The sequence below is a fragment of the Vanessa atalanta genome, chromosome 10 (assembly GCF_905147765.1).
Source record: "Vanessa atalanta chromosome 10, ilVanAtal1.2, whole genome shotgun sequence".
Classification (NCBI taxonomy): Eukaryota; Metazoa; Arthropoda; class Insecta; order Lepidoptera; family Nymphalidae; genus Vanessa; species Vanessa atalanta.
In genome coordinates this window covers 10,585,388-10,598,467 of record NC_061880.1, presented here as the reverse complement: position 1 = coordinate 10,598,467, position 13,080 = coordinate 10,585,388, and the positions used below count along the sequence as shown (strand labels likewise).

At 32.3% G+C, this 13,080-nt stretch overlaps 1 protein-coding gene across 1 annotated transcript; it reads left to right on the top strand.

Annotated features, from left to right (window-relative positions):
* The first annotated feature begins 8,198 nt into the window (after positions 1-8,198).
* LOC125066934 (toll-like receptor 6) lies at positions 8,199-12,806 on the top strand. Its single transcript, XM_047675264.1, has one exon. The coding sequence runs from the start codon at positions 8,366-8,368 to the stop codon at positions 12,395-12,397; it is 4,032 nt and encodes a 1,343-aa protein (XP_047531220.1). The 5' UTR covers positions 8,199-8,365; the 3' UTR covers positions 12,398-12,806.
* The last annotated feature ends 274 nt before the right edge of the window (positions 12,807-13,080 follow it).

The following is a 13,080-nucleotide window of genomic DNA, read 5'->3' as shown; positions in this document are numbered from 1 at the left end:
GTTTTATTTTAGATATATGTGAGATAGTATTATCATATTATTTAGAAATAATAAAAATTTAATCTCACATATCTTTGCCTGAAAATGTACAAAATTTATTAGGATAAATTTAATATAATATATCTATATTAAGCGATCGTAAAGAAATACACATAATCAATTCTAAGAAAAGTAAAATTTAAAGAACACAATTTGTCCATTCATTTTATACGAGCATCGTTTGAAAATGATTCAAATTTATTGTTATTTGTTAAATAGAAGTAGAAACGGTTTTACGATTCGAAATAAATCTTATAAGTTTTTTACAAATGCCGCGTGATTCGTTGAGATATATGAAGAAATTTCTAACTATTTGCAGTTGAGAAGTTTTTAAGAAACAACGGTGTCTATTTTTAAACCAATAAAAATCACAGCTGAACTTTTGTATTTAACAAAAATTGTTCTTTGAAATTTTCTTGTTTTGAAAATTATAGCTTTTTTATCTAATGCGTAGGCGGCAAATAGGCCACCTGCCGCTAAGTGGTCACCACCGTCCATAGATATTGGCGCTGATAGAAACGTGAACCTTGGAAACTAAGATGTTATGTCACTGTGGCTGTAGTTACATCGGCTCACTCACCCTTCAAACCGGAAAATAACAATAACAAGTATTGCTGCTTGGCGGCAGAATATCTGATGAGTGGTACCTACCCAGACCGCCTTGCACAAAGCCCTACCACCAAGTAAAATAACTCTTTATGTATGTACTACTACAGAAAAGCTGTCTAGAAATTAGTTATTCTTTTATAACGATTATTTAGATACTGTTATAAGTTTTATAATATTCTAGTTACACCCTGACTGCATATATAATTATACTAATTACTTCAATGAGCCGAGATGGCTCAGTGGTTAGAACGCGTGCATCTTAACCGATGATTTCGGGTTCAAACCCAGGCAGGCACCACTGAATTTTCATGTGCTTAATTTGTGCTTATAATTCATCTCGTGCTCGGCGGTGAAGGAAAACATCGTGAGGAAACCTGCATGTGTCCAATTTCAACGAAATTCTGCGTCATGTGTATTCCGCCAACCCGCATTGGTGCAGCGTGGTGGAATATGCTCCAGAGAGGAGAGGAGGTCTTTAGCCCAGCAGTGGGAAAATTTACAGGCTGCTAATGCTAATGCTTCAATCGTTAGAACTTGGAGGTAAGGTTTAAGGGAAGATGTGAGATCTACCATCAAGTATAATGCGATGTAACGAACAGAACGTAGAAGCATCGCTTATGTATTTTTCTGACGTATGTTCTTTAAAAATAGAATGCAAGAACAATATTAAAAAAAAATACATAATTACTTTTAAAAATATTCACAATAATATTCTAAATTAATGACTATATCAGATACCTATGTAGATTATTAAAATTGAATGCGAACATATGTCACATTTTTTCTCACTAAAATGATGTGTTAATCATTTTGACATTGAAGGGGACTTAGAATTTAGAATAACACATATCTCTTCCAAGACAAACTCGCTGTACGGGAATAACAGATGGTGTTATTCGAAGATTATAGCTTGAACATGACTAATGACTTGTCTGATTCCATTCGTCTCTCCTCTATATGTTAATCGTACTCAATGCCTCTAACACTAATTTACACTATGTTTATTTTACTTACACAATTTGAAAATATCATTTGATAAAACGCAATATACACAATATTGAACCTTAAAGCTTGAACATAAGGGTTACTGTTTTTTAAAAAGCACTATTTCAATTATGGTACCAAAATAGATGCTCCAGCGTTAAACTGTCATCTCAGCTACGTTTCTGACAGGCGATTTAATTTTTCATACTGATGAGATGATTGTGTAAACAAAGGAACGATTCAGTTCCGACTTCTAAAAATATTTCATTTTCCATTACCAAACATGCTGCATATCACATACACGGCGTTGCTTTTTAAATATGATTTTTCATATGATATAAATAATGGCATATTGTTGGAATGTTATTTAAAATGACGTCTCGTTGGTCTAGTTTCAAGCTACTAAGACTGTAATCCGAGGTCATACCATTACACTGCTGCATTATCAAAATTTTAAATGGATCAGCCGAACATCACTAGTTAATATTTAAAGTTAATTATAATAAAAACATAAAGTATATTTTATAAAACATACCAAAAATTTTGACATAAAATGTGCTCACGTAATCTTAAAAGAAAAAACTTTTCCATTTTACAAGAGAAAGGCTCATTCCTCGTGTAGCATAAAAGTTGGTCGTATTTAAAAATGCATATCGTTTATATAGGCTCTGAGCAGGGTGTGACACAGCGAGCGAAATTGAAGGCAGTAGCTGCTAATAATGTAGCATGATGAACATTTGACAACGTACGCACATGAAAAAATGATAAAGGATTCTTTTTGTGAGAATATTTTCGAGTACTTCATGATTGTTGATTTTGGCGTGTAAGTATTTCTCTGTTGAGCAAAGACATTTTGTGGAGCTTGTAACTTATTCCACTCTAATCGTGCAGTTTGCCTGACAATGTTTTTCTTCACTGTCGTGCCTTAAATGATATTTAAATTTAGTGAGGATCGCCCGAATGTGATGTAATTTAATTTTAAAGAATTAAACATTAGACCATCACGGCACCATATATAAAAAAATGAGTTGATTTTGTTTTTTATTTACACAGTTTTTGAGTATTCAGTACACTTTTAAATATTATAGTTACTCTTATTAATAGCGTATGCCTTGTGGAATAAGGTCGTAACTATTGGGAGATACGCTTGCAGTTCTTGTTCCAGAAACCAGATCTATTGCATGATGGTATCTGAGAGTACTGAGCATATAGTCAAGGTTCTACATTACAGGTTAAATCTTCACAAGTGTATGATAAAATACAAACACAAACAAATTATATTGAACCGCTATCCTGTTCAGAAATTGATGTTTTCTACCCTTGAATAAATTAAAATCAATAATTTCAGACCAATTATTTAAATCAATTGTAATTAATAACTCATTTATTAGCTTCTCAGTATATGTGACAAAATTGAAACCGTTTTTCCTGAGACGTTTCTTTGAAACATTACTTGTAATAAAAACGTTGAGCTAAAATGTATTCTTAATATCTAAACATCGGACTCAAAGAAGTTTAATATAAAAAAGTGTGAGAATATCGTTGTTTAAAAGTGTTACTTTATTTTTTATTGCTACATAATGAAGATTTGCACAATCATATTAATCTTGATATCCTCAATTACAGTTAGATAACATCTCTCAATTGCTTTTAACGAGGTCGTACTCTTTGGATCATACTATCTAAGTTTTAATATTTTTCTTCTAAATTAAAAGAGACTACGTTCGTGGAATAATAAAATGATGATACTCAACAGCTATATCAGTGGTTCGACGTGCTTATTTTAAATATAAAAATAGATCTAATGTAATTAATTAATTGTTTTATTACTGTTTAAGCATCGTAGGTCATTGTCTAACTTGCATCTTGAGACAAATTCACAAAGAGAAACACGAGAGTTAGTCGCTAACATTCTTAAAAAAAGATGTCGATAACTACGTAGAATTGAATAGATTCTATACTTTATATTAAACTAGTTTTCGACCGGCGTGTTAGTGCGGTCGTAGGTTTTTGGTATAAAAAGGAAGCCTATGTCCTTTTTCGATGATAAAACTTGCTTCAAACTATATTTCATCAAATTTTGTTCAATGGTATAAACTTGAAAGCGTAATAATTAGACAGACTGACAATTACTTTCGAATTTATAATATTAGAATAGATAAATACATAATTTTATTATGTTTTAGGTCTGATGTAATTAATGTTTCAAGCACTTTATTATTTATTTCAACATATAAAATTGAGTTTTTTTTTGTTCGTGTAATGATATAACATAATTATGATGACATATTTTAAAAAGCAGTCGGCACAGTTATGAAGATTCAGAAAGGTACCCCCGCGAGGGACTCCTATGAATACGTGACTTTATTAATGTCACGTCATTTGTGGTAAGTAATGCTAAACTTAATACTTACACCACACAAACTTTACGGGTTTTAATGATTACATAACCAACGAATTTTTCTTAATTTCATATTTATTATAATAAAGGTGGTACCAACCACTCATAATATATTCCATCGTTAGAAATCAACTTACTTGCTATTGTATTGGTACAGATATAATGCATTTTAGTTCCTAAGTTTGGGGAAGCATTGGTGATGTAAGGAATGGTGAATATTTCTTACAGAGCCAAATTCTATGGCTAGTGGTGACATTTACCATAAAGTGATATATTTGTCTGTTCGCCTAACCATTTAATAAAAAAGTAATGCAAATATTTCTGTCAAGGCCCTTTTGAAATGGTGCAATGTGGTATCCATTACATCCTACAAGAGTAAGAACCAGTTGAGAGACATCCCTCATTTTGCAACAAGTGCATCAACTAATTCTATCATCAATTAAACCATTATTACCAGTTGAAATCATGGAGACGTGTTGGCGAAAAATTACTTACTTTAAATATAATAAATTATTTTATTGTTTCTGTCCGAAAATACTGCTATCGCAAATACATATATACCGTCTTCAAGAAATCACTTCGAAACGCTTTTGAATTGTCTATTTACAAGATTTAAATTGAAATAATGCTACCAAGGATTAGGATTACGAATTATATCGAAAATAAGAGCAGTTATTATTATTCATCAATCATATAAGAACAATAGACGTTTCTATCGGAAATAACATCTAGGAACCCAGCGAATTTTCTTCAGTATCAGAATTACTTGGTAACCTGCGTTACCCATATTTTACTTCGGACACGCATACTATCTGTGTAACATGAAAAATGGCACGCTTACGACAAACTTTCTTCGCAAATTTCTCTCATAAATGTAGGCCTAACTTTCACTGTAAGTTTCATCCTCCAAGGTGATGAATTTAAAAAAAAATACATTTGTCTTTTCTCCTATAGATAAGCCAACCCAACACCCAATTCCACACTTTTCACAATTTTCAAAAATAATGATTTTATATACAAACTTCATCCCAAGTTACATTTACTGAGGGGATGAATTGTAAAATTATATTTTTGTATCCTGTATTAAAATCAACGTATATCTTTTGTTATATATCTCATATAATCTGAGATATATAACAAAAGATATACATAACATATATCCTAAGATATATTATGCTAATATATCCTATAAATTTTAGATTTTTATATGTCTTTGCTTTCTATTTCGTAATAAAAAGTAAAATAAATGACTTAAAGCTGAGAGCTTCTTGGATACACCTAATGTGTCAAGTTCTCATCTGACATCATCACATGTGATGAATAAAAATTCAGTAATACTTGCCCGGGATGAACCGACACCGACGACCGCGTTCCAACCAATGTGCCAAGTCAGTTCTAACAGAACTAAGTTAAAAACGACATGTGACAATATATTCGCCCTGTAAATGTTACTGACAGCTCAATTTGTGTTATATCAAAAACATCAATATGAAGAAAACAAGGGGCTATTTTTATGCCACAACATATTGTCTTTTGTATAAAGAAGCAACGCTTTGTTGATACATTTATCAGTTGAATTGCGTGGACTATTTTCCAGTATAGGCTATCAAACTTTCGACTGTTAAAATCCTTCCGTTAATAGAAGAATTAAAATAGGTCAGCGGAAGGGCTAAAGTGCCATCTGATAGACCCCAGCGCCAAAGGCATTGCCACTGTATTATATATTAATCACCTCTTCCATCGCCAATACACCAAGCTTGGGAACTAAGTATACAAACAGAAATTCAACATAATTAATGACTATAAAAGATAAAAATAAAATCAATATATACTTTATCAAGTAGGCTTTGAGAAGCAATTTTAAATCGACATGATACTCAGTAGTTACTCTTTTCCAATATTTGAGGTACAAAGTTATGGCACTTAATTAAAATTAAATGTACATAATATATCCTGATCGATAGTCAACAAGTATTAGAGCCTCGCCTTTTCTTCTAATATACATATAATAGCAGCATTCTATCGCCAAGCAGTAATTCTAAGTATCGCTGTATTGCGATTTGATTAGCGAGTAATCCATTACAATTACAGACACAATATCATCGATCCCAAGGTTGATGATGCATTGGTGATGAAAAAAATGATTAATATTGCTTAAAGTACCAATGTCTATGTGTGATGTTGACAACTTACCTTTAGAAGGCCCAATAACCAATCTCCTAACCTAAAAAAAATAATTCGTCAGCATAAAAGTTAAAAACAATTTTCCTATACAGTCATCGACATCAGTAATTAATATACAACAATAAATTACACCCCAAGAATATCTAAGAACCGTGAATCACGATAGCTTGTTGATAGTACCTCATCATAGGTGGTCCGTCGAATAAATTACTCCTAACATGCATATCTCCATATTTCAATCACATATCTGTATCAATTATTACGTAAAATTCCCATGGGCGGGAAGAGCTCGTTGATACAGTCGTAAAACTGTTTCCATTGTTGACGTTTTAACGTTAATATTTATATTGTTTGTTTTTTAAGTTTTTTCGTTAACAGTATTATTGAAATTACTTTCGTTTTATTTTTGTAGTTATTAATGTATTAAAGTATGTAAATAAACAAAACGTCTAAAGACATACTTTTATTTTAATGCTGTCTTTTTTAGATAATGACTTCTTGTACTTCTCGTGGTTTGATCCCTTCACCCTCATATACCCAAATGGTGGAAGTTTGAGAACCTTACCAGGGCTATTCTACTGACAAACTGACAGTTTATCGCAATTAATTCTCTTTGTCGGCTTATATTCACCATACCATCACGATTCGTACGCAGTGGCTTACGAATTGAGATGGTTCGATTCCACTGTACTCAATGTAATATAATGAAAAATAATAGCTAAATCAATCGAAAACAAAAAAAAAAAAGTAAAATATTTATATTGAATCACTGTATTTTTATGTCATTGGTAGTTGGACCGCTAATGGGACACCTGATGATAAGTAGTTACCACTGTCTACCGCAAGAAATATTAATCATTCCTACTATTACTACCCCGAAGGTTGGTGGACTACTAACTAAGATGTTATATCCTTTGTCCTTTTAGTTACATTGGCTCATTTAACCTTCAAACCGGAACGAAAAATACAAAGTATTGCTTGTTGATTATTAGAATATAGGAAGAGAATAGTATCTACCGAAACAGACTTACAAAGCCACCAAGTAATTAATCACTGCTTATATAATTAAAAAAATATTGGGATAAATGTACATTTTTAATAATAATATTAATAATTAGTATTCATATTTAAAACGACTAATCGTGGAATGGAAACAAGCTCTTAGTAAAGTCTAAGTAATTATAGACTTGGATTACATTGTACGCTAACTACCGTCATTTTTAAAGTAGCTTTTTTATATTAGAGTTCGAAAAACAAAGGACATTGCATATGTATTAAATTAATAATAAGTAATTATGATTGATTAATATGCTACTGATCTTGTAAAATATTGTTAAAGATTACAGCAAAAATGTCAATCTTTCGAAGTTTTGTAACGCTAAGCGATATCCATTGCGTTTTCAAAGAGAACGCTTTAACTTGAGTAACATGTGGCGTCCTAGAAAACTATTTTGTAAGGCTTTTATCTCATTTTCACGCGAAGTAAAAAGTTTAGCGAAGTTCTTTAACACAACAGGTGTTGGATATGTCGCAATATTACCATCTTTAAAAAAAATATATATTATGAGCTATTTTTGTATATATCTAACCTTTTTCGCAATATATTACCTACCTTTTTGCGGCCTAAAATTTGTAACACACAAAGTTTGTGCATCTCATAAATATTAAAAACAATGTAACATACTATGATCTCTCATCATAAAGTTAAGTGTGCTTTAGTTAATCATACATATTAATTTTGTCATAACCTAAAATAAAATTAACGACTTCCATTATAAAATACCTCGACTATAAACATAATATGATGATAAAAAAATATCTAATAATAAACTATTTTAATTCGCTGTTTATGCACCCTTGGCACTGCATATAATTATGTTACCTATGAGATGAAGTTTCTTTAGACGCCGGGCGGGTGGCGGCGGGCGTCGGGCGTCGCAGGGCGGAGCCACAAAGCGCCGTTCAGTCGGTGGGCAGCCGTCAACCGCGCCACACGCCTGCTGCTACCGTGATATCCGTTGACATGCCACGCGACTCGCGATGTCGTTCCTACCGCGTGAATATTTATGACGCGATCAACCAATTCGCCTCATTATAAATGGCACTGCCGACCTCGATGCCTCATCGCAACTTGCATACGAACATAAAATGCCAATAAAACAAACTATCGTTAATAGACTTCAGCGCCGAAATTTCAATTACTTAATTGTGTATGTGTTGTTATACTGTTATGTTATCGAAGACAGCAACGCGGCTGAAACGCCGCACGAGTGCGCATACCGGACATCCAAGACGGAAACGTCGGAGGACGCAGTGCTTTTTTGCAAAATACGAACAATCAACAGTTTGGATCACCTGTTACAAAACATTAGCCGGACACATTACGAGGACGTAATATCATTGCACGTCCAGTGCAGTGAGATTTTGTTTTTTGAAAGTACGCTTGCAGCTCAAACCGAGAAGGGTCCCGGAAAACATTCAAACCTAGGAAAGTTAAAAGATCTTGTCATTGACAAATGCAAGATACGTCAGATACCAGCACATGCATTTGAAAATTTCAAAGACCTTAAATCTTTGCACGTGACGACGCACAACAGTGAATGGTCTGCAATGACTATGGAATTGCATGAAAACGCTTTTTCGGGCTTAAGTGAGTTAATCGAGTTAGATTTAAGTGATAATAACATTTGGAGCACTAAAACAGATACATTTTGCTCTTTGTACAGTTTAAAAATATTAAATTTAACACGAAATCATTTGCAAAATATAAAAACTATAGGTTTCTCAGATTCATCACGTGAACAAAACTTAAGTGTAAAAAGTTGTAATTTAGTTTTAGAAACCCTTGATATGTCTTACAATGATTTGATTGTAATAACAGAAAATAGCTTATCAAAATTACGCTCATTGTCGAAATTATTTTTACAAAATAATGCAATATCTACACTTGAAGATGGTTCCTTAGAGGGTCTTATAAGCTTGCAAGTATTAAATTTATCTAGTAATTTTATGAATAGTCTCCCGCCTGACATTTTTTCTGACACGATATTGCTTACAGACATTATCTTAAGCAACAACACGATAAACGTTTTGCCGCCTGGTCTTTTTCGGGGATTGGAACAACTCCAAGTATTAGACCTCTCTCGCAACGAATTAACTAGTCAGTGGATAAACAAGGGCACATTTGTAGGATTACTACGTATGGTAATATTAAATATTTCATTTAACAGGCTTAGCAGAATAGACCGATATATGTTTCAGGACTTGTATAGCTTACAGAAACTGAATTTAGATCATAATGAGATAGCATCCATTGATGAGCATGCTTTTGAAGAACTAAGAAATTTGCATTCCCTCACACTATCAAACAATAAGTTATTACACATACATACGCATATCTTTACAGACTTACACGTATTGCATGAGTTGTTTTTAGACAATAATAAAATTAAGCACATCGACGAAAATGCTTTCGATAATATGACTACGATCGGCGATTTGGGTTTAAATGATAACTTTTTATCATCAATTCCTTCCTCAATTCGTAAATTACGATCCCTCAGATCTTTGGACATAGGGAATAACAATATAACCCATTTAAGCCGGGAAAACTTTCATGGACTGTCAGAACTTTTTGGTTTGCGTCTTGTAGATAACAAAGTTACTCATTTAAACGAAGATACTTTTGAACATTTGCCTCAGTTACAGGTGCTTAATTTGGCATCTAATAAAATAAATCTCGTCTCTCCAGGTTGCTTTCGGAAAAATATTAATTTAAAATTATTACGCATGGATGGAAATGATATAACAAAATTTGATGGAATATTTTCGACGCTAAATAGCTTAGTGTGGTTAAATATGTCGGCAAATAAAATTTCGTCTTTTGACTTTGATACTTTCCCTAGTAGCTTGGAGTGGTTAGATTTGCATATGAATTATATAAATACCTTTCACAATAACGATATGAACTCAAATGTTAATATTAAATTATTGGATCTAAGTTTCAATAATATAACTGAGTTAATTGTTACTTCTATTCCAAAATCTGTACAAAAACTTTATTTGAACAATAATTATATAAGTCACATACAAGTCGGTGTTTTTTCAAAGTTACAGAGATTGTCAACTGTGACATTAAATAACAACAAAATAGTTCAACTTGACATGAACGCGTTCAGGTTAGATCAAATAGATGAAGATAACGACTTGCCCGAGTTCTTTATAAGCGGAAACCCATTTGTTTGTGACTGTTCAATGGAATGGATTCAACGAATCAATTATTTAAGCCACAGCCGACAATACCCGCGTGTGTTAGATCTCGATAAAGCTTTTTGTTCATTGGTTCACTCACGAGCAAAAGAAAAAAAAGTGATAATAGATATGTCACCTTCCGATTTTCTATGTCCTTATGAAAGTCATTGTTTTGCCCTGTGTCATTGTTGTGATTTCGTTGCCTGTGATTGTGAAATGATCTGTCCAAATAACTGTAGATGTTATCACGATATAACTTGGAACGCAAACGTTGTAGACTGCTCGAACGCCGGCTATACAGAAGTGCCGGACAGAATTCCAATGGATGCGACTGAAATATATTTAGACGGTAATGATATCAGTTATCTGGGAAATCACGTATTTATTGGGAAAAAGAAATTACAAGTTTTATATCTAAATAATACTAAACTAAAAGAAGTAAATAATCAAACATTTAAAGGTGTCGATTCCTTGAGAGTATTACATTTGGAAAATAATAAATTAGTAGAATTAAAAGGAGACGAATTTGTTCATCTTAATAATCTAAACGAACTTTATTTAGACCATAATGCAATCGTTCACGTTGCAAATAATACATTTTCATCACTGAAATCACTTTCAGTCTTAAGAATCGACGATAATAAACTTGTCAACTTTTTCCCCTGGAAGTTGTTAGCATCATCTTCAAAAAGTTTAGCACATGTTTCAATAGAGGGTAATCAGTATTCTTGTGATTGTAAAAGTATAGCAGAGCTAGATACATGGCTTCGAAAAGATCCCGGTGATCCAGAAAAAATGCTATGTACTGATAGCGAAGGCAAGCCGACTAAAATAACGATTGCCTCAGTTCTAAGCCACTGTAAGGAATATTTAAGCTCAATTAGTGATCCATCAGTTTCCAAGAATGAAATTATTCCAAAGTCTTATTTTCTTCCTGATAACTTTTTTGCGGTTATATGTGGAATTATTATTATAGTAATTGTAATATGTCTCATTGGAGCCATATTTTATGCTTTCAGATATGATGTCAGTGATTGGCTGTATACTCATTACGGCGTACCTTTATTTAAAGAACAGTCTTGTCCAAATGTCGATCATGTATTGGACGGAAACCCGAATCACGTGCACGATTACTATGTGATATGTAATACCAAAGATACACAATTCATATATCATAACATCATGTCAGAAATAGAATTCAGAAAAATGTCCTCAAAAAAATTCGCAATGAACGAATCATCTCTAAATATACTTACATTAGATAGTTTTTCAAAATCTTCTAAATTATCTAAGCGTCTATTAATCGTTTTAACAACGAATTTTATTTGTAACGATCTATGTGACTTTCATTTCAAAAATATATTTTATAGCTATTTAAAGTCATTGAATCGTAGCGATTTGAATAAAGTTATATTCATTAAGTTAGTAGATAACAACCAAATAAACGATGAACTTTGTTTCGTATTAGATAAGTTTAAAAATATATCGTGGAACGATCCACGTTTCTGGGAAAGATTCGTCTCTTTACTTAATTCAACCGACACTATAATCACAGTGAAAAACACGGAGAAGAGCGTATTCAAGAAGTCATTACGTCAGACTCCGACATTGAGATACACAACGATGCCAGTCACAAACGATACTTGCTCAAAGCAGAATTTTTCAAATTCTCTGCAATATTGCAAGAGAAATGACGGAGAGACATCGCAGAATGAAAGCTCTCCTTCGTCCGACAACACGTATGGGGAAGGGAACAATTCGAACAATAGCTACATGTCGATTGACAACAGAGCATGTCCCCGGTTTAATTATGACCTTAGGCGTTCCCCAAGCAGTGGTCACGTGTATTCTAGGGTGGAAGATATATCTCCTACAGTGCCTCGTTCTATTACGAGCGCTGCATCAAAAGGTCGCACTTACTTTGTCTGAAAACATTTCATATAATACATGCATTTCAATTATTCCTATTAACTCCACACTTAAACGTTAATAGCACAATATTTAAATTGTAATTATGTATACATATGTAGGTATACTTCGGTCAATTTCCACATACGTAACGATCGTATTATTTAAGTCATCACACATAACATGATTGTAATATTATAATACAATATTTTGTACAAAGTTCGTGTGAAAATGTTAAAGTCTGATAACGTAAACACTTTTCAAATATTAACGATACTATTAATTGTATTTATAAAGTTTATAGGTGTGGAATATTTTCACATAAAAATCACTGTAAAACAACACCAAATAGCGTAAGTCTTATTTGTAAATTTCATATTCACGAAATTAATGTTAAGCGTTTTATCTTCAATTGATGTATTTATTGATAAAATGCGTTTATAATATATATAAAACATTTTTTTTTTTATTTTGTTCAATGTTTTATTATATTTCATAGTTTTAAAAATATAATTTTATAAAGGTATATTTTCACTTTTTCGATCACGTGTACAGATTTATCACTTTTTGTTTTATATAATAATGCCATTAAAATTATTTAATATAATATATTTAGCACCTCTCGATGTATCATGTGCTTTTGTATTGAAGTGTATATAAAACTATTCGCATTGTTATTGTTTAGAATTATCGCTTGAAATCTA